A 26663-nucleotide genomic window follows, 5' to 3' on the forward strand; every position below is an offset into this window, starting at 1 on the left:
TTCACCTTTTTTTTGGTATGGAATTAAACTTACAAACCAGGATTTTAAAGCAAGTTCTGAAATTACAGTATTGGCACCCCCCAAATTCAGAAAACTTGACAAATTACCTGAATGCCATTCAGCTGCTTCATTAATTCCTGTAGAAAAACAAACATCAAAGAGTCTCAGGTATGTAGTTACCAAATACTGAAGAAGAATGTGTTTCTTTTTTGTGATCACATAAATCATATGCAAAACTTGCAGTCCTATGCGCTTAGCAGGAAACTCTATTTGCCATATGAACTTTCACAGCTTGCAAACGTTACAGTGAAAACTATTAACTGTGTCATGCAGAGATATATGGGCTGCAAATACAGTTTAATTATAAATTTCCAAAAAGGGAAAGCTGCCTCTTCTATATTGATCAACTACACAGAGAAAAGAGAAATCTGAAAATAAGGGAAGCCAGAGACAGACAGAAGGCATACCAGCACATTGGTTCTGGAAAGACAGCTTTTTTTCTTTTTTTTTTTTTTAAAAAAGACCCAAACACCCCCCCCCCCCAAATACTGACTCTGTCAAACTAAAACAACGTCCAGCGAATTGACACTCTCGCTTCATTTCAAAACCAAAGCATTATTTCACATCACACAAGTAACCAAGCCTGATGAGATGTTTCATCAAACTGATGCTCTTTTGCTTTCAGTGGCTTCATGTGGGAAGTTGGCAGTTGAGATTCAGATCTCTCAGAGAGTGGTATTTTGTTCATGAGCTTTTCATTCTCAGCATCTTGATAAAAGTGGGCATAGACTGTTGTGAAATTATGTTTATTCATATCAGATTTAAGGTATAGAGTGAAATTTGTTTTCTAGCAAGTTACACAGCTAAACAAAAAAATCCAAACCACAAACTACTATACTTTGGGAACTTACTCTAGATCGTGGTCCAGGAACTTCTGTCTTCATTAGAGGTCCATCATAATCAAAATCCACATCAATTTTAGCTGCAGCTTGACTGATACATCTGTGTCCTGTAAGAAATAATGGAAACCTGAGTACAGACCATATTTTCTGTGCTCTCCTCTTAGAATAAATATCCATCCCTTACCTGACTGAGAACATTTGACAGATGAGACCAATTACATTGCACTGTCTGAAGTGAACTAAATATCTCATCTTTGACAAGTGTTAAAATAAAACTAATACCAGGTGAGGTGGCTTTCAAAAAAATAAAATCAAGGCAACCCTAGAGAAAGAGAGGCAAATCCAACTGTAAAGGACAGAAGGACTAAGAGCACAGCTGTTTCCATCTCTGTTGTTGAGTCTGTTCATTACACCTTGAGCAAGCCTTTGCTGTAAATTCCCCACTCCTATGCAGAAATGGTTTCATTCACTATCAACAATACCTAAAAAGCCTGATGGAGTCCACAGGTAAAAAAAAAACAACCTGATGTTCTGCAATAGCTCAAAGAACACCCTTTGGGAAAGATTTGTCTCGGAAAGAGTGTGTTTAAAATGAATTCAAAATCCCAAATAAATCCAGCATCTTGCAGTGCAGCTCTGAAATCTGGGTCAAAAATAGTGACATTTTTTCCTCTGATCCTGCCTCTGACCTTACTGTTCTTTATCCTTGTGTCTAATTGGGGAATAATAAACTTGACATCTTAATGAAACCAAAAGGCAAAAATCTCCTGTGCTTCATTAACAGGCTCTGATTCCATTTCTGAAGAAACCATTTCAAAATACAAGGCTTAGGCATACTTTATAGGACAGAGACAGTTCTGGTAAGCATATATTCCACGTATGTATATATTCCATTAGGGGATTACAGGATAATATGGGAATTGTACATTTGCAACAATTGCAAGTTAAGTACAGCCTCAAGAGCTCTACCAAGGTGACCAGCAAGAGACTATGAGCTTGCTCTGTACACTGTGGTTAAGTGTTGAACTAAACTAACATTCTCAATAATTAACGTTTTTGTCATGGAGCACCTTCAAGCCTCTACCCAGCACGATATCAACAACAAATTAATCTTAATACACTTAACTTAGGGATATCACACTTGGACCAGGTCACCACCCAAAGATGAGGGCATAACTTATTTAGTCTGTGATATGCATTTTTAGGTTGGTCCTATTTGGATAGCCCAAAATGAAGATCCTCCTCATCAGTGGGAAGTCAAGCTGCAGTTCCGAGCGCCTCGCTCACCACTGGCAGCCAGGCAAGACCAGCTCTTGCCCGGGGGGACGAGGAGAAGTGCAGCAGCAGTTTGAAGTTACCCTTCTCCAGCACCGTGAAAGGGAGATGCACTTTCTGTGCATCTTGCACCCAAAAGCACTTCCACTGGGAATCCCAGCCAGCACCAGCCCCTCTGCACATCCATCCAGAGCCACCTCTCACTGCCAGAGTTTTGTTTCAGAAAGGCACTAAAACCCATTTTTTGTTTGGAAACAACAGCTGTCAAATAAAACAAATATTTAGCAAGAAAAATAGAAGGTATGCTATGATACTGCTTGGCAGTGTTCCAAATATAACCATTTGGCCAAAACTTCCAACAGTGATTAGAGACGTTTACCTCAGTTTGTGTCAGCCCAAATTGAGATGTCTCAAACAAGCCTGATTTTGAGAAGCTTCATCTGAAATATCACAACCCTCTCTAACTGAGCACTTAATTTCACTGCTCATTTTGGAAGAACTTATTCTGCAAAGATGATTATTCTCCACAGCTTTAATTCCAGTCCTTATATCTGAGATGCGTCAGTGCCTCTCTGCAAAGCTATTAATAGGTTTCATTACAGCAACACCACTTCATTTTTGTGTCATTCCGTTTAGCATTCATGTAAATTGGAGACTGCATGACAACTGCTCCACTGGAAAAAAAAAAAAAAAAAACCAAACCAAAACTACTGCGTATAAAAGATCAAAAGCTACCCAATTCATAGCCAATAAAGCTGCAGATTTAGTAGACGCACTATGAAGTCTAAAAGGGGAAAAGAGACCAAACTAACCCTTTTGTGCACCCTGCTCCTTCCCTGATGGAGATCACAGCAAACCAGCATCAAACATTTCTCCTTTTTCTGTGTTCTCTTCTCTCCCTCCCCGCCAGGGTCTGGATTACTTAATACAATAAAGGGGAAAGCACCAAGGAAGGCACAGAATAGATGCAGGCCATTTTGGTAGTCAGCAGTAACAGGAAAGATAGGGAAGCCCAGCAGCATACTTGGAATCATATGACCAAGCTGTGAATTTAAGACAGGTGGACTATAACCTGCATGCATTCTGCTTCTCCTCCTCTCCCTCCCCAGCCCTGCCTGGTGCTCTGCTGCCAGAGACCCCGTGCTGCTGCATCCCCCCCGACCATCTCCCAGGGTCCTCCCATCCGGAGCAGCACCTTACGCAGGCATGCTGCCTTCCTTGGTATTTTTAACCGAGTTCTCATTAAAAATAATGCACTTGTTTAGACAGTGATTAAAGATTTCCTCTTCTGTTACTAACCAAACCACTCCTAAAACATGATGGAAGATGCCTGAGTGCCACGCTCTGAAACAGAGACCGACAGTCAAAGATTTCCTGGCCATCACCCATGAGGTGCGGATGACATTTGCCCTCTTACACTTCCCTAAAGGACAATCTGTGTAATATTTTAACAGACGAAGATTCTAAATTAAACACAAATTTAACTCTTTCTCTAAGAAAGTTTTGTTGTGGATATTGGAAAGGGCACACAGTCTGCCCTACAAAACCTCACATATTTACAGAGCTGTACAACAAGGAATTCATTTGGAGAATATTTTACTGTTGTCCTGACTTGTTCGATGCCACAAGCCAAGAGGAGGTTGCTTCTATCAGCCACAACGCGTACAAAAAAAGACCCAAACCAGTCAGCCTGCTTCGCAGATCTTCATCTTTTCGCTACTGTTTATGGCACAGCCTCTTTTGCATCAGTTTGTTGAACTAGATATTTGCTAAGGGCACATACGAGCAATTAAAACCAGACAGAGTACTTTGCTGTGCAGTGCTGCACCAATTCACGCTGGCAGAGCTAGTGTCTATCACCAGACAGACTTTCACATACAGTAAAGATTGGTCAAGTGAAACTAGCACTACAGGTCTTCCCGAAGAGCTGATTTAAAGATCATTTTTATCAAATTGGTAATGTTCATCAATTTGTGAGACATTGGGTTTTTTTAAACAGCTGCAGGAACAGCTTATCCAAACCACAATCATCTTCAGTAAGTCTGCCATCTAAAAATGAGCAACACAAGCGACAGGTTTCCTTCCATTTGCCTGTTATCTCCTAAAGCATGCTACATGTCATCAGGCTCTACAAGCAAGTGATTTCTAGGCTGATTCACTGATACAAATTTAATTTTATTTTATTTTTACTTGTTTTCAGGAGCCCACAGAGTATCTCGTTTTATTACGCCAATATAATGGCAGCTATATTGATTTATTGATCCTTACACTTGCCAAAGAGTCGTTCTACCTCCTAGCTCAGACAAATGCTATGGTTTGAATTTGAAGGAACAGCTTGCCATAAATAAAATAAAAATGCTCTGTGTTACCAGATCAAAGTGTCTTTTTTTTTCTTCCCCATGGGTAGAGGATGAAGAACACAGGCTAGAACAAAACCCTCAAAAACCCAAAACCTCAACATACTAACAAAGCCTTTGATAGCAATAGCTAAAACCAAAGTGAACTTAATCCTCAAACTTTTTATTTTTTAATGAAGATCTTCTCCCTTTGAGAGTATAACATAAATGACTGGCACAAACTCACACAATTTCTAGCAAGGTCAACAGATTTATTCCAAATAGCCCACTACTCATCTGATATGCATGCCTGTTCACAGGGTTGGTTAAAAATAAACAAAGCAACCCAAATTTTAAGAACACAAAAACATGGTTCCCCTGCTTTCCCTCTTTTAATTCTTTTACTTCTTCCCCTACTCTTATTCAAGTAAATTGGGATGGATCAGCAATGTTAATCATAGTCTAAATGGCCAGATCCTTTGAAGAGCTCAGTCTCTGTGTGACTTGTATTGGCCCACACAGGCTGTGCAAGTCACTGGCACACACACATAAAGAGCTCTCCTCATCTAAGAGCAGCTTAACAGCAAGAAAACAAACTGTCTTATTGCCACACAGCTGAAGAATTTTGAAGCTTAATGCTACCTCAGTGCTCAGGGACCTATCCAAATGCTCATGAAAATGAAACAAAAGGAAGCACAACAGCTTATACCAGCTAGACTCCTGCTCAGCTTAATGCTGCGGAGTTTAACAAACAGAGAGGTATTGCCACAGCACTGCTCCCCTTCAGACAGCCCATTTCAGTACGGACTCACAGGCTGCCCTTAGTGTACAGGCAGAACCTGGAGCTCAGACTGCTCTCAAAAGGCACCAACGTCAGAGCCGGGGTGAAAGATGGTCTGGCCACCCCTTGCATGAAGACTCACCAGATTTTTGGCATCCCTTGCTCTGGATATGCTGCAACACTTTGTCCTCTGGGTCCATGAATAACCACAAGGCATGGGTGCTGCCTCTGCCTTCCAGGCACCCAAGGCCCTGCACCCAGAGCTCAGCTCTGGGAGGCGGCTCACTCTGTTGCAAAGGTTTTTCCAAGCACTTGGACACTGTTTTGCCTCGAGGAGACTTTCAGCCCAGAGGCCATGTCTCTCTTGCTTCCCTCCACCCCAAATATCAGTATCCAATTCTTCTAATGATGCAAGTATGCAAGTAAATCAGATCACTCACTGTAGTGTGTTATCCCTAGTAAACTGCAGTCTGCTCAGCTCAGCTGGCATTTTGGTCTTGAAGTTACTCAATGTACTTTACAACTTGTCCAAATTATTGCTATTTGACTTTTTAGTATCAGCTTACCGTGCAATAGAAACCCTGAAGTCACCCTGTAACTCAGGTTACTCCAGTTTAATACTTATGAGTTTAGACCTTTGCATGTCAGGTCTTGGTTTTGAACACTGCACTTTGCCTCTCCAAAAGACAGTAGAGATGGGACAGATAAAAACTGAGATTCTTATTATGTCCAAGCAAGGTATTTTCAAGAACTAAGAATCCCTGGTGGCTGGTCCTTCAGTGAACTAACAGCACTACCTTTGTAATAAAAGATCTGGATTACAGAAAATGGCACAAAGGTCAAGTGAGACCCATATGTCCCCAAATGGGGGAGCTAAAACTCCAACAAATCTCCATAGTGTGTATGTTTATTATGACTCCATCACTGATGGACTGACAGAACATGCACACAATAACCTGTCACTGTTGATACTGATGCACCCATACTGCTCCAACTCCTTCATGCAGACAGCCTGATGGCTGTGTGCCTTTTTTATTTTAAAATTCCTTCAAATGAGAAGATGGAAGCTCAACAAAAATATATTATTGGCCTAAACATCCTCACAGATATTTAAAACAATGTCATTTTAGGTTAATATTCTTAAATTTTTACTGCACTAGAACTTACAGGTAAATCAGTACCTAGACGTTTAACTCAAGTTATGCTCATGAGGCAATGGACCAAGACAATCCACTGACTTTCTGTTGAGGCCTTTGATCAAACTGCAATAGAAAAAGGGTTTCTTATGTTATATTCTCTTAACTTAAGAACAGGACCAAATTACAAGACCTCAGCTCTCATCTTAAACGTGCGTAGAGGTAATGGGCTACAGCAGAATGTCCATCTCGAGCATCAGGAAAGCTCTTAAGTTACATTTAGCCAATATGACCGAGAACAGCACCCTCTTTTCCCTGGTGAACAAAGCTGCCTCTTCTCATCATGGCAAAAGTCAAAAACCAAACATATGTACTAATAACAAAACTAATTATCAGAGAGCGCATCGGCTGAATGATCTGCAGAGAATTTCCTACCCATCCCCTTTACCGAGGGTGGGTACAGTAAGTTAAATTCTACTTTTCTTGCTTCTTGCAGACTTCTCAAACCTTTATGCAACACACATCGTCTTTCTAAACACTTGAGTAACATCAGCAAATCATCACATCCTTCCTTTTTACCTAGCAGGATGTCATAATTTGCCAGCAGACAGAAAAGCTCATTTTCCAACTACTCTTTTCTATGCTGCCCTCATCACTCACCGGGTGTCTCACTCAGCAATTTTTAACAAAGTACCACATTGCTATAGCAACATAATTAATATAAGAACACCCTTCTAACATTTTGTGATGTTGGTAGTCACAAAGAGCACTACTGTTAGCAGGTCTCTGTGCTAAGTAGTGATCTCTGCTAAGAAGAGCTTGGTTCAGCACAGGGCTACAAAGAAAGCGCTTAAAACGCTGGTATGTTTGACCACGAATAACACTCTCAAACACAGCTCCTGAGCGTACAATTGCCTATTACCTGGGAGAAACTCCAGTGGAGGCACTGAAATTACATCAGTGTAACTAAGAGAAGGAACTACTCTAAGGAAAAAAAATGGAAAGAAGAAAGGTGAAAATAAATGCTGGCACACCAGATCTCTCAAATGCAAGATTTTTGCTGTGAAGATTGTAAAGCGAAAGCTCTCCAGTCCCCAGGGAGGCACATTACACGTGCCATGGCACTGCTGCCCTGTGCAAGTGTAGAAAGGCAATCTCCCTTGCATGCCTTTAACTTCCACTCCACGGTGTCTATCAAACCACCTTCCAGACAGAATTTTTAAAGCGTGGAGGCCCTGACAGCCAAAAGTAGGAGGACTGTGGCTTCCCCCAAGTCCTCTTTTAGGTGTTGCAAGTAGAATCTGTTACTAACAGATCTTGAAATGGAATGGCAAAAGGCCAGGCTAGCTAGAGATGTTTGGAAAACGAACATCGCTATTGAATAATACTGTGAAAACTGAGATTGCTATTTACAGAGTGCTTACGCTGTAAGATTAGCTCTTCTACATGAGATTGTATGTGTTTCAGTACTCCCACATACACACTGGAGATTTTATTGGAACAGGATTCTCCAAACACTAAGAAAAACTCCGATACCAAACAGGCTGTACAGAAGTGGAAGTTCCTGTAAGAAAGGGTAAGAAGAACTCCCCCTCCCCATCACATCATAATCCCAAATCAGCTCCTTCCAACAACAGGTTTTTATATGAACATTTTTATGTATCTCAGCGTTTAGTGGGAACGTTTGACCAGAGAGAAGAATAAAGGCTCCATAGTCCGATGAGAGAGGTTACGCTCCAGAGTCATCAATGGCCAGTTTCTGGGGCATCAGGTGAAGCTGACCTCATGTCCATGTTCTCTACAGTCCAGAGAAGGGAACTGATCCTTGCTTGTCCCACACATCACTCAAAAATATCCTGATTTCTTTCTGATTTCCTAGGGAAGCTCCTAACGTACAAACTGAATAAAAAAAGTCTTAGAAAGGATTTATATTGGAGACAGAAGTAGGAGCAAATCTTTCTCATGGCTTTCCAACCTCTTTCTAGTAACTGTGATAGGGACAAGCCAGTAATTAACATGAACATCTCTCAGACTTTACTGAGCATACCTGTGAGATAAAACATTACTATCCTCTGTAGAGATAGGAAACAGACTGACACATAGGTGAGGTACAGCCTCAACCTGAGTTAGCCCATTGAGGGCACTGCAATAAAAGTGCAGAGAAGCTGGAGGAGAAAAACTGGACCTAGGAGGAGAGACTGAAACAGTATTTAGATCAGTTGAGAAAAAAGTATGAGGTCTTGGGGTAGGTAATATGTTTCAAATACATAACAGGTTACTGTAAATAAAAAATAAACAGTCCAGCTCCCAAGTCCTTTGAGGGCACGACAAATTATAAGGACTTCATTTTCTTCCTGTTTTGAAACTTAGGTTAAATATTTGAAAAAAGTTTTAAAGGTAAGGTCAGTTCAGCAGTGCAGCAGATTGCCTGGGGAGGCTGCAGAAGCCACACTGCTGGGGGCCTTGAAGAACGGGTCATCATTCTAGAAAGGCATGGGTGTGCACTAATGCAAATTGATGCTACCTTAAGGCAGAAGACTGACCTTTTGGCATGCTTTCCAGTTCAAGATTCCAAGACTAATTCAGCCCCTTAGGGTAATCAGTATGAAACTGAACCTAGATCTCTGAAGTCCCAGCCTGTCCTCATAATTAGGGTACTACCCTACCAGCTAACAACCAACTGAATCTTCATCTGCCTCCAAAGCACGGAAAGGGAACAGCTTTCCTACTACAATGGCACAGCTGATAAAACCAGAGCTGGCACAAAGCGGAGTCAGTATTTACATTCAGACCATCATCTGTGATCACCTTGCAACACAATGGGCTGACAGTACCAACAGAACTCAGTTCAGGTGAGACGTAACACCGAGGTACGTTGTCATTTCTCCAACATCAGCTGCCTCTCCCCAACCACCCTGGCTGTTACTATACTGACAGCACTACGCAGGACGCCTTGTGAAAAAAGAGTAGGCTAGTTAATGAGTCTATTGTCATTCTTCTGTCACCCATCAAATTCTACTGAACTTTATCTTCAAGGCCAAATTATCAAGTAGATCAAATACATAAGGAAAATAAAACCATATCTGATTAAATCTTATTTTTAAGGAAGGAGTAAGGACTCCAAATACTTACAGGCTTCACATTTTTGGGAAATATTTCAGATGCATATTACTTTCATATATTTTGCTTAGCTTTTGCATTTTGATCAACTGAAATGATTTTCATTTTTCCTTTCTAGTTAGCTTGCCACAGGCTGGCTAACTGTGCTAGTAATGAGAACACTACAAGCAATAGTTAAATAGAAAAAGATTCTTCAACTAGATGCTTACCTCTTGTCCCATGTTCCTTAAAAGATGAGGGCTTGAAATACATCTTAATTAGAATTAAACACTATCCCCCATGTACAACTAGAGAAAAGGTTCCTAGAAATATTTTGATTAATATAAAGCTTAGTTACCTTTGTTCCATGTGTTTTACAACGGTGAACGTGGATGTAATTCTTTGCTGCAGTGAATGCAAACCTGAAAACAACACCCTTCCTTTCCACATGCCCCTTTTTTGTCAGTAACCAGTTTATTTCATGCTCAAGGCCAGCACAGTGCTAACTCCCACATTTGCTTTAAAAATCAGAAATAATCAAGGATGAAAACAATCAAACAATCTCCTTCTGTAAATAAATTTATCATAGATTCAAGCTGAGTAGGATTACTGCCCTTAATGCACACACACAACTGAAACATGACAGCCCACAGACATTGAGACTTCTACCAAGAGGCAATCAATTCTCTCTCCCTCTCCACCTCCATCCCCCCTTTGCAAACCCTGTCATTTCAGAAAAAAAATAAAATAATTAGCAGACCAAATGGCACCACAGGATTTTTGTGGGAGTAATGTACAAGTCTCTTTTTCAGTCTGCAAAGCTCTGAACTTGAGTACTCAAAAATGCCTTAGAGGAGAGCACTCTGGAGCAAAGAGCCCCTGGATGTTGTCCTCAGCATTTCCCTAAAAGCCAGCAGAGACCAGCAGCACTGCAACCTTAGCTGGGGCTCACCAGAAGAAGGGCCTGAAGCCTGGATTGTTGCTACACACATGAGAGCCTTCTGCCTGTCAACCAAGAATGTTGCAGGCTAAAAAACTGTCAGGATACAGTCCCTTCTGGTGAGGGGTTCTCCTCTTGCTCCATCTTTTCTAATTTCTGGACACACACACAGAGCATTCAGTCCCAAAGGCCACAGGACTGTTATACAGCCTGCAGCCAAGCTCCTCTAGTCTTTGCTTCAATATTTCAGCATGCTTTCCCGCTTCTGAAAGCAAGGATGGAATAATGGAGCCCAGAGTTGCTTTGCTTTTTTATTGAGTATCTACACCCACCATTGCAATGGTGAGAAAACAAGAGTGAGTTAGTACATCTGCCCTCCAGTGACCGCAAGTATCTTGCACAACTGCAATGTCTTTGTGGTTGGGAAGCAGCACAGAAGAGTGCAAGACACACACACGCGGGGCAGGGGGCATTAAGTGATATTGAGGTGACAGATTAGCTCAAAGGACTGACAGCTAATGAAGGCCTGGTTGCTGCAAGCACTTTCCATTGCCCAGTATCGACCAAATGATCACTGCTCTTGCACAGTGCAGATAATCAGTGCGTCACTCCCACTGTACTGTACTGTAACACTGACCTAATACTCTTCCAATAGTTACGAGACTTTTGTGTTCTTTAGCCAAAGGTCAGTTGCTCCCTAAACTGTATTATTTAAATGGAAATCAACCATGTTTAAGTTTCTGAGAAAATGGAAGGGTTTTGTGTTTGCCTGGCAGTGGCAGAAGGAGCACAATGGCACTGCAGAAGAAGGGCTGGAGGGGAGAAGAAAAATTAGTATTTACTCAGTCACAGAAAAAGTCATTCAGCTATACTGCGTTCAGTATAACAGCACACAAAATGGATGCCACATCTTAGATTCTACACTGCTTTGTCCAACAAAACCAACAGAAATTTAGTTCTTATATCTATTTCACAGAGACTGCAGGTTCAATATACACATACACATGCTAAATTACAAGCTGGGGCAAAGCAAGAACTTGCCATTACACACTTAGGAGAAAGTAGTTTGATGCTGTGCGATAGGTTTTTATTTCACACTAGAGCTAACTCCAGGCAGAAACACACATCCCCAGTGAGGGTCACCTCTTCATGTCAGTCACACAAAACCTCTTCCCAAGGGAAGATGGGCAGAGTCATGGTACATAGCACAAAGACAAAAAATGGCTGATTTTGATGGATGGTTGTTTCATCTCTGCACCACATAGCATCAGAAAATAAAAGTTCCAAGGGCTGAAGACCTTTGTTTCAGTTAGTATGTTTACAGCACAAATTATTAACCGAGTTCTTGTTTGCAGAATAAAAAAAAAACCACCAGCCCACAGTACCTTTGTGGGCCACTTCTAGACTACAACTGCATCATTACCTAAGATGCAGAACATCACACTGTCCAAGTTTTGAAAGATTCAACACCAGTGGACAAACCCCAGCAGTGTTCAAAATGGCACTTTGCTCACTAGCGTAAAGTGAACACTTACCAAACACAAACCAAGAAAATACAAAAAACCACCTACCAAATACAAGCAGTCTGGAGTTTTGCTGCAGGCAACAGGTCAGCTGTCGACTAAGCAACATTGACGCCATTTTATCTTTTCTTTACTCAAAAAGACTCAATCTTGAGAGATTTCTTTCCGACTGATGTTCTGAAAAGAAGAAAAGCAAACACTTATTTGTGTCCCTATGGACGCAGCCACTATTACTGTGCCATTCATTTCAATTTCCCCTTTCGCTAATTCCAATCCAAAGAAACTGAAAGCAGGCTTTGATGGATTAATGCTGACATTCAGAGCAGTCTCAGGATTGAGAACCAAGTCTGATGCTAGGTCTTGTTAAGGCAAATGACTTCTAGGCTAAATCTGTATCTCCCAGCTTTAGCAGGGCCAGGGGGTAAAGATCATTACTTATTTTCCCTTGCTCTTCTTCTCTACTTTCTCTGTGTATGTAGTCCAGTCAGTCTCTCAAAGCCATTATGCTATTTCAATTCATCCTAAGTTTATGAGAAAAATCTCATCTAATACAAAAAGACAGTAGGACAGGCATTAGGAAATAAAAGAAAATCAATCCCCTGAAAAAACAGTTCTACCAATTAATTACATCTCTATGAAGACAAACGATGAGAGCTGGGATTGTTCAGCCTGGAGAAGGCTCAGCTTGCATCCCATCAATGTGTAATAAATACTTGAAAGGAGGGAGTAAAGAAGGAGCCAGGGTCTTCTCACTGGTGTCCTGTGACTAGATAACAGGCAATGGGCACACACCAAAATACAGTAAGCTCCATCTAAATACAGAAAAACCCTGGACAGGTTGCCCAGAGAGGGTGTGGAGTTGCCATGCTTGGAGATATTCAAAGCCCAATTGGACATGGTCCTGCTTTAGGTGACGTTGCTTGAGCAGAGGGTTGGACCAGATGACTTCCAGAGGTCCCTTCCAACCTCAACCCCTCTGTGATTCCACCTCAGCTAGTTACATGTAAATGACCTTGTAAAGTCAAGTAGCATGAACTCCTTTTTCACCCGGTATCACCTGTGCAGAAAGCCTGGCTGGAAGTCATAGATAAAACAGGTCATTGAATTGTTATCCAGGACACAGGTTAAATTCAGACTTTACATTTAGCAGTGTGGTACCCTGTGATCTATGTCGGACACTAGAGGCCCTTCTTTGCCTGCACAGAGACTCAGCTGGGTTTTTCACCTCACTGTATGTCCCTCCACCCCAGTAGGTGCAGACCATCTAGTAGCAACAGACTGAGGCTTGCAGTCCAAATGAAATGTCACTATTACCATAAAGCTCCTGGAAAGAACTAATTAAATACACTGCAAGAATGGAGCTGATTTTCCAGCAGAAAGAGATCACAGCTTACTGCTTACAGCATTTCTATGCCATCAATAAAATACACAAACACATGCTGCTGATTAGAGGCAGGGAAGCAGCTGATCTATTGCTACCATGACAGAAAATATCTCTTACCTAACATTAATATATCAGAAATTTAATTTCAGTATTGTCTTTAGCCAAGATACCATTTCCTTCATGCTTGAGCTTTTTCAAAATTGAAAAAAATTCAAAAAGAAAACAAAAACTTCCTTGCCTACAGATATCTATTAATTCATAGACCTATTAATACTCAGGTACAAAGAAAATTCCCTGTGCCTTCGTAGACAATTGACACAGTATTTGCTTTCACTTAGCTTGCTCCAAGTTCAATTTAAAATTGAAGATATTTTGAAATCTGCCAAGGTGAGCAAACACTTGCACAACGTTAGCGTGCACGCTGGAAAAAGCTACATTAGCTTTGTGAGGTTTTGGGGTCAGAAGTGTAGAAGGAACTAGTTATTTTTTTTCAGAAAAGAGTAATTTATAAGACAAGATTAATTTAATTAATACATTATTTTTTCACTCTCTAGCTTCTTTCTTTAGTTGTGCTAACTCTTGCATAATCAATGTGTAAAGAAATATCCCAATACCCTAAATTTCTTACCTCATGAACATCCTCTAGCAAAAAACAAACGTGGGTAAGTCAGTGAGACTACCACTGTGGAAAAAAGCTGTTAAAGGATGAACTGGCCAAGCACCTCTCACAATGAATAACCCCCTTGGTTGATGCTCTCTGCTCACAGCTATTTATCCGGTCTGTACTTCTTCAATCCACAACCTCCTCCTTCAGTCTGCTCTGCAAAGTCTCTCGGAGCCTGTTAAAAGCTAACAGGAACACGGTTTTGCAGGAACTAACAAACAGAGCAGTGCAAACTTACCTATGACAGAAGGCTAAAACAACCCAGCGAGGTTCACTTTGTCGTTCTAATCCCCTTCAGGCATCTCCCGTGGGTGTTTTGCTACCAAGTGACTAATCTACCTTCCTCGCCATGATGAGATGCCTCGTCACATAAAATCAAACGTACCTTTAAGTCACACTACATGGTTGTACCCACCAGCGTCCAGGTTTCCCTTCAGTGATACCTACTTTTTCTTCCCTAGGTGAACCACCCCTAAGTCTTTGCTCCCAGAATGTTATTTTATCTTTTACTTATACTGTTTATCTTAAATCCTTTAATGGTTAAATTACAATATTCATAAAAGGCTTAAAAAATATATTTGGAAATGGTATTGGCTTTCTGAAATACTCGTAGAAAAAAATTATTGCAAGAGGTTTAAAAGTAAAGTAGCTTAGCCCTAATTTTCCTTTGACAGTTATATAAAATGTTTTACCATTTTCTGGTCCAGAGTGAAAATCTATCATGTCGTATCATATGTGAGTATAACTAAAACCAACTTTTCCATTTCCATTATGCACACGAATTCTCACAGGAGATCAGCTGATGTGATTGGTGTATTTGTCTAAGCACATATTATTTGGTTATCATCATAACCAATTGAATTTTGCCTCCATAATCCATCTCTTGATCAATTCCCACTGGTCTGGCTTGTTCCAGCACCGCAAGCAGCTGCAGCACAATTTTCGAGACAGCAGAAATCAGCTTTCATACACATGTCAAAACTGCAGCAAAGCCACGCTCCATCACCACTGCTGCTTCGGAGCAACGGCGCACGCTTTGAGTCTTTAAAATCTAGACAAAACACAGCCACCACTTTCAGATATCAGACTGTAAAGGGGACGTGAAGGACAGTGTTTGTGTTTGATGTGTGATTAAACGCTACCCACCTTAGACCTCAGAGAAGTGAGACTCTTTCAGAAAAAGAGATTCATAAAAGTCTTACCTAAATATTTTCTGTCTAATCGCAACTGTCCGAGCTGGAGAAGGCCATTGTTACAGATGACTACAAAAGAGCTGTTCTGTAGTAAACGTTCACTACATTAATTTCGCAGATATATCTGCAAATATATTTGCATATAATTTTGCATTATGTAAACACACGCAGCGGCAAATACAGTTTAAGCCATCGTCACATTCTTTTAGTAAGAAAAATTATTTTCAAAGAGGAAGCTTGGTACAGTTTATTGACCACATGAAACATCAGGATATGTGGATTTTTTTAAATGCACACTGTGAAAACTGGATGCACTGTTTTAAACAGCAGCTCTTAAAATTCTGTACTGAGTGATTATTTCTGACAGGCAAAATTAGTTACTAGGAACGACAACAGTCATTCAGCAGCAGTAGCAGCAGCCTACTGTGAACACACAAAGATGCATTGTTCCTGCGAGCTAACAAGATTATGTTTTTTACAGAGAATCCCTGGGAAAAAAAAAATAATAAAAAATTAGAGAGGGACTCCAACATTCAGAGGGGCTTGATCCATATACAAGAGTGAAAATATACAGACTAGGAGTTCATGTAACATTCTTGCTTGCTAGCAGAGGAGCAAATGCAGCATGATGTCTGTGCCTGCAAAAACCTGCCTCTGCAAGCATCCCTGGGATAGATGCAAAGGTAAGAAGTGAAACAGAGACACTGCAAGACACGGATGAGAAGTCAGCACTGCAGATTTGCATCTCTTTCTTGCAACTCATGCCAAAGACACGAGAAGCCTGTTTTAAATTCATGGGGGCACATTCATCTGTCTGTCAGCTGCTCCAAATCCATTTAACCAGGAACAATTAAGTGGTTTAGAAACAGCAGCACAATCTGCACAGGGCAATTACTCCACAAGTCTTCATAACATGTATTCGGGGAGCTGGAAGGTAAAGACAAACACACTCCTTTTTTGCTGTTTTCCTTGGCTTGACTTTTCTGTGGTGCACAGCAGCAAGGGTATTGTCATACTACATGTTCATTGTTGTGAAATTTGAAGCATCCCAAACTATTTTTTAGTCTTGCTTGCTTGGATCCATCTCGATGTGAAAACAGCACAAGGCTTATTCGTTTGGCGAGCTGTCGGGGGTCTGCTGGCGGGCACAGGGGTCCTGAAGCTCTGCCACCCCGCAGAGGTGGTGGCCACTGCCTCACTCTGTTGGGAGCCCACAGACAGCACCAGCATCAGGCCTGCAAGCAAAACCACCCTCTCCACACCCCAGCCTGCCCTGGCATCCTGGAGGTGAGCTGGTAGAGATGGTTTGCAAGGAGGGTGTTTCTCAAAGAGGTGAGAAGGCTCTGCAGTTCACAGCTCAGCACGCTTCGAGACTGCATTTTCTGCATTTGTTTTTTAACAGCGAAAGAAACTGCAAACTGAGAGACCAAGTCAGCTATGGTTCCCGTGACCAGAACAAAAGAACAATGTTGAAAAGCCTGGCACTACTTGGGTAGCCCTGCTGGAAGTGGGAAAACACTGCAAAGCTGGTTTTCTTTTGTAATTAAAAGTTGATTTCCTTGGCTTCATAGGATTGTGAGCCCAACTACTGTGAGAAAGACCCACTAGGTGATAAAGAATTAGTGGTCCATTTTTTTGTGTTGTTTATCTTCCACGAGCTCTTGTTGCTCCTTTTCTAGCCTCCACAGTGCTCCCATACCCACACATCAGGGCTGGAATGTATCAGAGGCAAGCTGGAAAAAGTCTGGGTAACGGGACCAGGACATGGGCACTAAGAAGAGGGAGTCACAGACGCTAGCACATAAGTAGGGACTGCCACATCAGAGATGAGATAAGCAGTTCTGAAAGAGAGGAAAGATAAAGAGGGTGCCAAAACCAGAGCTGGATGGGACTGCAGCTTCTGAGCTGAGCTGGGACAAGCCTTCCAGCCTCACTCATGCTGCCCAAGCCCTATCATCTCTTACTCTGCAAGAGCCTGACAGGTTAGAAAGAAAAATCTTAACCAGGCCCACATTCTGTACCCCATAAACTCCTGAAAATCCCTTGTTACTAAATTTTTATTATTTTCATCAACTTCTGGCAGGTAAATGTCCTGGGTCTAGGGCCCACAAAACAGAAAGTTGAAGGATCCTGCCTTAAAAGAATAAAAATCCAAGGCCATTTGTTAAAGGGGGTAAGTCTCCTGGTTTGCAGTGTTCGTGAACAAGTATGACTTAGGTGATGCAGCTCAAGTATTTTACTTCTAAAAACAGACCAAGGAGATCCCAGAGTCTGGAATTTCCCTACAATTTCACAAAGAAATATAGGCATGGGTGAGGTGGAAGACAAGTCAAGTCTGTCATCCATCAAACATAATCATGCCCTCCCTTAGTCTGCATTTGAGGAAGAACGGGGCAACCTAACGTCATCGTGGTATCTACATAAAAAGATTCCATGTATATATCACTTGCTGTTCGAAAATACACTGCAATCATTACGTACTGCCCCACCTTCCTCTGGGGAGATGGGGAATGTCCACAGCCAATAGATCAAAGCAGGAAAAAACTGAATGACTTAACCAGTTGTTATTGACAGAGCACAGGGTGACATTAGAAATCCTGACTTACTGCTTTAGTCACTTAAATGTAGCAAGCAACAAAGTAAATAAAGAAGCCTGCCAGCATGTTGATGTATTTAACTGCAATCCACTTGGTCCCAGAAGCAGTTAAGAGTTCAATATAGACTATGTAGTTCTGAAAGTCTGAGTGCACACAGTGAAATACAACAGGTCCTTTTACTTCAACATGTTTTGTTTTAAAGGTATAGTTCTGACTAAAATTTGAATTAGCTTACAACAGCATTTGCAAGATAAGTTTGTTAGAGTAACACCAAGAATTTCTAGTGATAGACTAAGACTAACTCAAACCATCATGGGAACAGGAAGGTCCTGTTAAGGGGTGGTTGGCGAGAAAATAAACATCTAGTGTTCATGGCTGGCATTAGATTTTCCATCCAGCGTCTATACAAACTCAGCATAAAACAAAGCAGAAACTCTTGATTTCAAGAAGAACAGTACCTAGCACCACCCTCATGAGATGGCACAGAAAAGAGAAACAAGCTGCTCCTCATCCAACTTGGTCAACCAAAGGCCACGGCCTCATACTTCAAAAGCAAAGGTGGTGACAAGCACCCCGCATCATCAGGGTCACATACCAGGATCCCTACAGTGACTGAGACACTCTGCAGATCTGCTGGGTCTGTAGGACAACCCACACATCAGAAAGGGACCCCCAAGCACTTGGAAGCTCAACACTTATCTGGCGCAATTTCACAGGCAGCAGCCAAAAAAGTCAGTGCAAAGAGTGACTCTCACCAACAAATGGTGAGTTTGTCCTTGGAAAGCACAGCTCACCGAGGCATTTCCTACCAAGCCACACTAACAACAAAGCGAGCGACAGCTATCTGCAAGTAGAAACGTGTATCTACCACCAAAATGCATTTTTCCAGAAAATATTTCATGAGCTGACAGTTGCTTTTGCTGTTTATGCCTCTAACAACCTTAACGGCTTCGTGTACAGGATGTAATTGAAAACTCCATGATTGTACTTAAGTTGTCAAGGACACAGTTGTCATAGTTACAAGTAAAGCTCAAGTGTCTGTTATTCACGGTGCTTATTTATTTGGTGACACCAACAGGATCAAACACTCCCACTACTGTTCAGAAGAACAGAAATGGGGAGACTAGTTTTGTCCTTCAAGTCTTGACAAAACAGTAAATATTACACAAGACAGTGTAAGTCTTCCCTAATAAACTGGCTTTTTGCACAGCTATCTCGTGTCCACATCCAGCTGGCATTCAAGTCAGTCTGTTCTGAAAACTGCAGCAAAAGCCCAAAGCAAGGTGCAACACATGAGACAAAAACCTCACGCCTATAGCTTGGAAGTACTGTACCGTCAGCATCCATCATGACAGGGCAATACCAACCTGCCTAATGAGACCAACGATCAAGTCAGAACAGAATCCTGCAGTCCTTCCATCAAGTTTTGACACTTCTGATTGTAGATGAGTGTTCTAACACTCATGTCCAGGTTCTCCTCCTTAGATGTCCTCTTGGTGATTGGTTATGAATACGTACTTAAATAAAATAAAATAAATAAAATCTTTCTGCCCTTGTCTCTGCCTTCCCTCTCTCCAACAAATATCGGACTAAGAAAAGATTCCTGGTCCATAATCCAGTGAATAAGAACAGGTGGGAATGTGGCAGTTATGTCACACTAGGATTCAGGTGACCCACTAAACTTCTGAGCAGCTCATTTTTGATCCAAGAACTACTAGAACAGCTAAGCTGGGATGACATGTGCCTACACCTGGCCTGTGAAAAAACCCACATTGTCTCAGAAAAAGAAAAAAATGGGGTCGAAAAAGCATCTGTTAGAAATTGGGCAAGTTCCAGATACACAGCTAAAAATACCTACATCAACAGCATAACTGTACATAAATGTTGGTAAAAGACAAGCACAGCTAAACTAATGTTAACTGAAAAATTTTAATTTTTTTTAGTTTGTTATTCCTTAATAGTTCCCACTGAAAAAACCTACACTTTGATATTTCAGTGAACTTTACTAGTGAGCTATGCATAAGCTCTCTTCAAGCCTGCATATTCTGAATCCATTATTTTAAACGCAGATGGCAAGAACATAGCCAAACCATGCCTGTTAATTTCCACACATTTCCCACCCTAAAACAGTCCAGCTCTCAATGGGTTAAACAGCTTAAATTATGACACAGCTGTGCTTTCCAGATTAGTTGCTCCACAAGCATTCTGCAGCATCGGAAAAATTAAAGTACTGCAAAATACCCTCAAGTGGAGTTTCATCCAAGGAAATTCAGTTATACTGCTGGTAAGATTTTATTCCTTGGCATCCTAACATTGCCTCCTCAGAGGTCATGAAAATAGATAAATAGCATCAAATAAAATGCACTGTAAAAGCACAATTTATTCTTCTGCTTCCTAAAGTCATAAAACAGCTCACTTGGAGGCAGCCTGCACCAAACCAAGGGAAGCATCTTAAACAGGAGCGAGTGCTCTGGTTTCTCAAGGTGACCCCCATTTCAGCTGAGGACACAGAAAAGCAGACGCATGGGGGAAGATTTCTTTTACAAGGGGTCCAGCAAACAAACCAGGGAACGGCTCACCGTGGCTGTCCACGACACGGACATTTTAACATCACACATACATGGACACACATTCCCCTCCAGCAGAAGGCACGGGAGCGCAGCCCTCGCAGGCTCGGCCGCAGGCTGCGCCAACCCCACCGCACGCAGGCACAAGGCAAAGGCACTTACATGACTTGGATGAAAACTCCCCACAGCCAGCTTGCTGGTCGAAAACGTTGCGCTCTCCTTCACTTTAGAGCCGGCTGCTGTCGGCTGCATTCACGAGAAATGCCATTGCCGTCAGCTCCCTCCCGCAGCCGCTCGCGACTGCCGGCAGCAAGGACAGGCATCACCCAGAGGAAACCCCGAGCTGCGATCCGGCAGCTCAGCTGGGGGGATTGCCCCAGTTAAGGAAGGTTGATGAAACCAGCTCCTGCTGTACTCTGTGCTCAGCCAAACCCAGTGGAGAGCAATGCCCAAGTCACCTCAAACCAAGATGATGTGGCTCTGCCCATCACTACTCTAGCACCTCCAGCATGTGGGTGTAGCCCATCAGCTCGGACCCCTGGGAGTCTGAGTTCACCTGAATGCCTTCTCAGCAGTTTCTGAAAACAAACTCCTGAGACGCAGAGCCAGACTGTATTAATGTCTGAAACGGCCCCTTAGTTTTCAAGAACTGTGGAAGCTGAAGAAAAGGTTTTATCCTTCATTTTACTCTGGTTTGTAAACACCCCGAGGGTGACACGCAGGCACACAACTACCATAAAATAACCTCGGTTCGGTTGGGTTCCTTCAGGTGGTGCACAGGCGGTACAACAGCCAGCACACATCCTAACGCCACCTCCCGCCGCCGCACACTCGAGACGGGGACACGCGCCGAGAATCACGGCACCGACCGCTCGGGCCGTGGCCCCAGGGAAGGCGAGCACAGGGCGCCATCGTGGAGGCAGGGATGCCATCGCCAGGTTGCCATGGTGCCGGGTGGCAAGAGGGAAGATGCGCCAGGGCGCAGGAAAAGGCTGAGCTGCTTCTGATTTAAATCCCTGTGACAGTGTTTCGGCCACTGCACAGTTGCTGTGGCAACCGACAAGTGAAAAATCACAGAGGAAATCTGTAATTATTACAAGCGAGATGGTGACTTACCCACTTCAGTAATCAGGACATTAAAGCGACTCGAGCAGAGGAAGGGGTGCTCCGTGCCCCCCACCCGGCAGGGCTGCACTGCAGCGGGGAGCCAGGGGCCGGAGCCCAGCTGTGGGATGTGCTTGACGCCCCAGCTCCCGTAGGCTCCAGCTGTGGGATGCGACGTTTCAGCAGGATGCTCTCCTAAGGGCAGGGCTTGAAGCCTGACCGAGGGGCTGCCACCGAAGCGCCTGCACCCGTATGCTGCCAGGAGGGAGACGAGGGAGCAGCCTGGTCCTTGGGGAACCAGAGCCAGCCCGAGACTTGTGCTGCCTTGGATCAGCACAAGCACAGTGAGGAGTAAGGAAGGGTCTAGGACAGAGGGAAGGACAGATATCGGAAGCAAGCGACAAAGATAGAGGATGCAATGCTTATAGGAAGCAGCTGAGGTCCCTGTAAATATAGTGACTCTAGCCTGCACTGCTGTTACAGCACCATGCTTTCCTCTTCCACCTTCTCTGAGTGCAATAACAGCAGCAATATTTATTCGGTACGGGAGGATGTTGTGATGCTTACCATGCTAATACAGGAACGAGGAGGGACGGAAAGTTGTTCAGGTAGACCAAACACACTCTGCAGTCTCTCTCCATCGTAACATTATCCTGATGCAGATAATTTACACACCAACAGATGCAATGCCAGCATCCACACAACCAATTTCTATCCGTTGCAGGAGTATGCAATTTAAAATCACCATGTTGTTCTCCAGAGCTCTTCTATACAAAATGGCTAATTGATCACCATCCGAACTGCTAATGCAAACATGGTTAACACCAACATGGAAGAGTACCAGACGTGGCTGACCCTGTTTTGGTTCCCTTCTCCTTTGCTGTTAGACTGTGGCCTGTGATCCCGCGTGAGTACCAGCAACTGTCAAGAAAGGAACCTGGACCCCAGTTGCTTAGAGGACAGATAGCATACGTCCTGGTTTCCGATGGAATAAAGTTAATTTTCTTCCTAGTAGCTGGTATAGTGCAGTGTTTTGGATTTAGGATGAGAATAATGTTGGTAACACACTGATGTTTTTAGTTGTTGCTAAGCAGTGTTTATACTAAATCAAGGACTTTTCAGCTTCTCATGCTGCCCTGCCTGCGGCTGCTGGGGGTGCACAAGAAGCTGTGAGGGGACAGGGCCAGGAGAGCTGACCCAAACGAGCCACAGGGGTATTCCATACCATAGGATGTCATGCCCAGTGTATAAACTGGGGGAAGTTGGCCAGGGGTCACTGAAGCTCGGGAATTGGCTGGGCACTGGTCAGCAGGTGTTGAGCAATTGTATTGTGCATCACTTGTTTTATATATTCTGTTATTACTATCTTCCCTTCCTTTTCTGTTCTATTAAACTTTGTCTCAACCCACAAGTTTTACTATCTTTTTTTTTTTTTTTCTCCCAATTCTCTCCCCCATCCCACTGCAGGGGTGGAGTGAGTGAGTTGCTGTGTAGTGCTTAGTTGACTGGGGTTGAACAACTACATCATACTACTCCCAAGTAACAAGTTGTTGATTTGATCCAAATTAAAGACTGAAGCTGATCCCTCATCTTCGTAATTTAAAATCTGTTATTAATTACACACACAAACTGTAAAAGACATATTTAAACTGGCCTGTACTAGTTGCCAGACAGTAAAACAAACTGCTGATTCTAAATTGAACTTGTTAACTAGCTAATCTAATGCAGAGAGGGCAATAATCCTATTCAGACAGATGGTTAGCACAGGGACACATCACAAAGTAGAGGGGGAAGGACTAAGAAAAGTTGTAGGTATTTACACCCACCACATATAAAACATTGGATTCCAAGGCAATGCTTTCTACCAGTGATTTATTACGACACTTATTCAGTGAATAATCAGGATTACAGCTCCTAAGGGTGCACTTCAGGGAGATCAGGGTATGGTAAAGAATTCTTGTGCCTTTACTGAGTGCTACCTTACGTGATGTGAGGCTAAACTCATTAAGCAAAATTATCCTGGACGGAAAGTACTTCTGACTGTGAAGTGCTACTGTGGTGCCAACAATTTATAAGACAGCATCATCTAGAGACTCCAGTCAGCCCCGTCTCCCATCATGCTAAGCTGTGTTGTGTCCAACTGCATGGAAACTCATCCTCCAGAGAGAGAGTAATTCAGTAGTAGACTTATTTGCAGCGGATTTTTTTGTTTTAACCCTTGCATCAAATGGCTCAACACTGAACTGTAACTTTCTAGGCTGCTTTCAGCCCCTTAACTCACAGCTCAGCCCCTCCATATCCATAATTACCCTGCCTGGCAGGCTGGGTGCACAAAGAGGATGACAATGAGTCGTGTAAGTCCTGTTGCAGGGCAAAGTCCCAGTCATTCTTATGTCAGTGATTTGAAGCAATTGTAACTGCTAAACACTTATTTAAGATGTATTAAAAATGTGCTATTCACCAAACTGTGGATTGTAACAAGAAAGCCATAGACTTCCACTTGATTTAATCAAGAGAACACCGGTGACAAGATCTAGTTGAACAGTCTGTCATTGGAAGGGACCGCCAACCACCCACTGTAAGTATTCAATCTGCACTGATAGGCAGGTTTCCAAGGAAGACTTGTTATGCAATTTTTCACTGTTAAGAGAATAAACTGCTTTAGCAGAATCAAAAGCATGCCTTTCCACTGTTAGATGACTTTCATGTATCAATACTACGTACATCCTTCTGAATATATTATGATGATACAAGGCAAAATGGGTATCAGATTCTCGCCAGGCTGGTTCACAAGACCAAGTAAATAGCACAAGGCTAGTATAAAGGATATTTTGTCTTTATGGAAAATACTGTAAGGTTTAACTACGTTATTAACTGCTGGATTTCACTGCAAATGATGGTGAGTTCCTCCAGAAGCAACTCTATAGCCCTCCTTAATCTCTGCCTCACTCTAGAAAGCTTCTCCTACAATTTGTTAGGAAAAACAAGGCATTTCAAACAACACAGAACTACAGTACTTGAGAAAAACCCCAATATCCAGAAATAGCATCTCTAGGGTAGAGACAAATGTCAAAATCCTAAACATCACACACGCTTGCAAGAAACAAGAACAAAACACGTTAATATGACAAAGCAGAGGGCAAGGCACACCGGGATACTCAGCACCAAGTCGTAAGTCCTCCTTCAAAAAGAGTTGCCACAAGACTAGAAAGCAGACTCTTAGGACCTCAAACTTGAATGAAGGGGAAAAGCAACACCTCTCTTCAGGGTTTACCATGTTTGGAGAAGGAATAAAGCACTAACTGCAGTGTTAAATCAACTTTTGGGTACTGTGAACAGCAGCAGTGATTACTAGGTTCATTTTAAAATACATTAAAAAAAAATTGGAAGAAAACATGAAGACTTCATGAAAACATGAAGACTATAGAGATGTTGATCGCAAGTTAATTATAAAAATCTGAGCAAACAATTTGCAGACAGAAAGATAAAAATCTTATTTGGAGAAAGAGGATTATCACGAAGGGCAAAACAGAAATTATAGACTGGGATTGCTTAGGCTTTGTGGGAAACCCACCACACTGCAGCTTTTCAACCCGTGGCTAGACAGAAGTCTGCCTCCTACCCTAGCACATTCCATAACATTACACTAAGTGTACAGAGGTAGTTTTTCTTCTTTGAAAAAAAAGTAAAGAAACTCATGGAGTGGAATTCACCTCAATCAATAACACTAATATCCAGGGATCGCTTTTGGTGAGCAGATGCTCAGCTTAGAAGTCAGAGGTTGCATGTGTGCAAGGGCACACCTGAACTGCGCCTGCTTTACTCACTGATCAGTAACTGGTGTAACTTACACTGACATGGGGAGCGGGGGATCACCCCCTCCCTCACACCCCACTCCCCCCCAATTCTCCAATTCTTCAGATGACAACTACTTTAATTCCCATTAAATGTGATAACTTCTTATTTGGAAGGAGAAGGCAAGGGATATAGAAATGAAGCACAATTACTATGAATTTCTGCTACTCAAAAGTCCTGTTACTGCCTGCTTATTCAAGCAACAGGTTAAAAAGAACAGCAGTGGGAAGTTTTCAAAACAGTTTAGGTAACACAGATATGTATGCAGCGTTCATCAATAAGACTCTGTGGCTAAATTCCCCAGTATGTTTTGAAAATTATCAGATGGACAAAGAAACTAGTGCCCATCTGATTCAGCAGGATACATATTTCTGAAGTGATCCCTTGTACTTCACTGGGGCCCTTCACACAACTAGTTGTGAATAAGCCAAAGCACTGTTGAATTAAAAACAAGGTAGAAAAACTGCTAACTAGAAGACTCACTGAAGGTTATCAAAATCTGAAAGCTACCCACTAGGGAAAAAAGCCACACAGCTACTGCACAGACTGTGCTTATTCACTTCTTATATATTGCCTGTTTGACAAAAATAAAGAAGCTGCTGCACTACATCATTTCATACAAGTACTAAATACCCGGACAGAAATCTGAGGAGGTAAATTAGACTTTAGTAAGTGTGCTAATGGCTAAACTCACTGGTAAAGTCTCGCTGAGGTCCATCTGTACTGCACCCATACACTCATGATAACACTGACACCTGCATAAGAGACCGAGTGCTGTTTTTTCAGTCTGCTACATGCAAGCTGCAAATCACACGCACGTGAAGATTCTGTACGTCACAGGTAATTAAAAAGTGTTGGATAGTTTTGGAAAGGCTGCTAGTATTGGGCAAATCTTTCTAAAAGTTTCTATTATGAGTTGAGCAAGTCCAGCTTAGTTGCTGGGGTCAGAGAAGAGGGACCTGGTGTCAAGAAGCTGTGGAAGGAATCCTTGTGTAACTGCGATGCTCAGGGAGGCTGCACCAATCGGGAGTGGGGACACAAACCCCTGAGGTTATGTCAGCTCCTTCTGGAATCACAGAAGATACCCACTGTTTCCAGTTCATAAAGGAGAAGGCCCACAGGACTGGAGTTAGAAACGAGCTAAAAGCAGGAACGGAAAACAACTGATTTTTATGGCTTTGGGAGAGAACCTTTTCAGCAACCAAGAGAGCCACTGGGCGTTCTGCAGCTCTGCAAATATCTCTTGAGGAACATCCATGGGTGCTGCAAGAAGATACCTTGCAAATATAGGCTGTAATGATGAATAA

The 26663-nt window shown here is 42.4% G+C and overlaps 1 protein-coding gene across 5 annotated transcripts in view; it reads right to left on the bottom strand.

Moving 5' to 3' along the window:
• The window catches only part of ABAT (4-aminobutyrate aminotransferase), a 59029-nt gene that overhangs the window by 22771 nt on the left and 9595 nt on the right, over positions 1 to 26663 (bottom strand). For 2 of the 5 annotated variants that reach the window (XM_074919064.1, XM_074919067.1), the window contains exons 2-4: positions 12041 to 12169; positions 912 to 1009; positions 108 to 137 (exon numbers count right to left, since the gene is read on the bottom strand). In XM_074919064.1, coding sequence (XP_074775165.1) covers positions 108 to 137; positions 912 to 1009; positions 12041 to 12110 — 198 coding nt within the window. In that variant the 5' untranslated portion in view covers positions 12111 to 12169. Of the gene's footprint in view, positions 1 to 107; positions 138 to 911; positions 1010 to 12040; positions 12170 to 20559; positions 20798 to 21513; positions 21644 to 26663 lie in introns of those variants that run through there. The other 3 variants (XM_074919066.1, XM_074919065.1, XM_074919068.1) reach the window with 3 other exon arrangements.

Source organism: Athene noctua, chromosome 15 (assembly GCF_965140245.1).
Source record: "Athene noctua chromosome 15, bAthNoc1.hap1.1, whole genome shotgun sequence".
In the NCBI taxonomy this organism is placed as follows: Eukaryota; Metazoa; Chordata; class Aves; order Strigiformes; family Strigidae; genus Athene; species Athene noctua.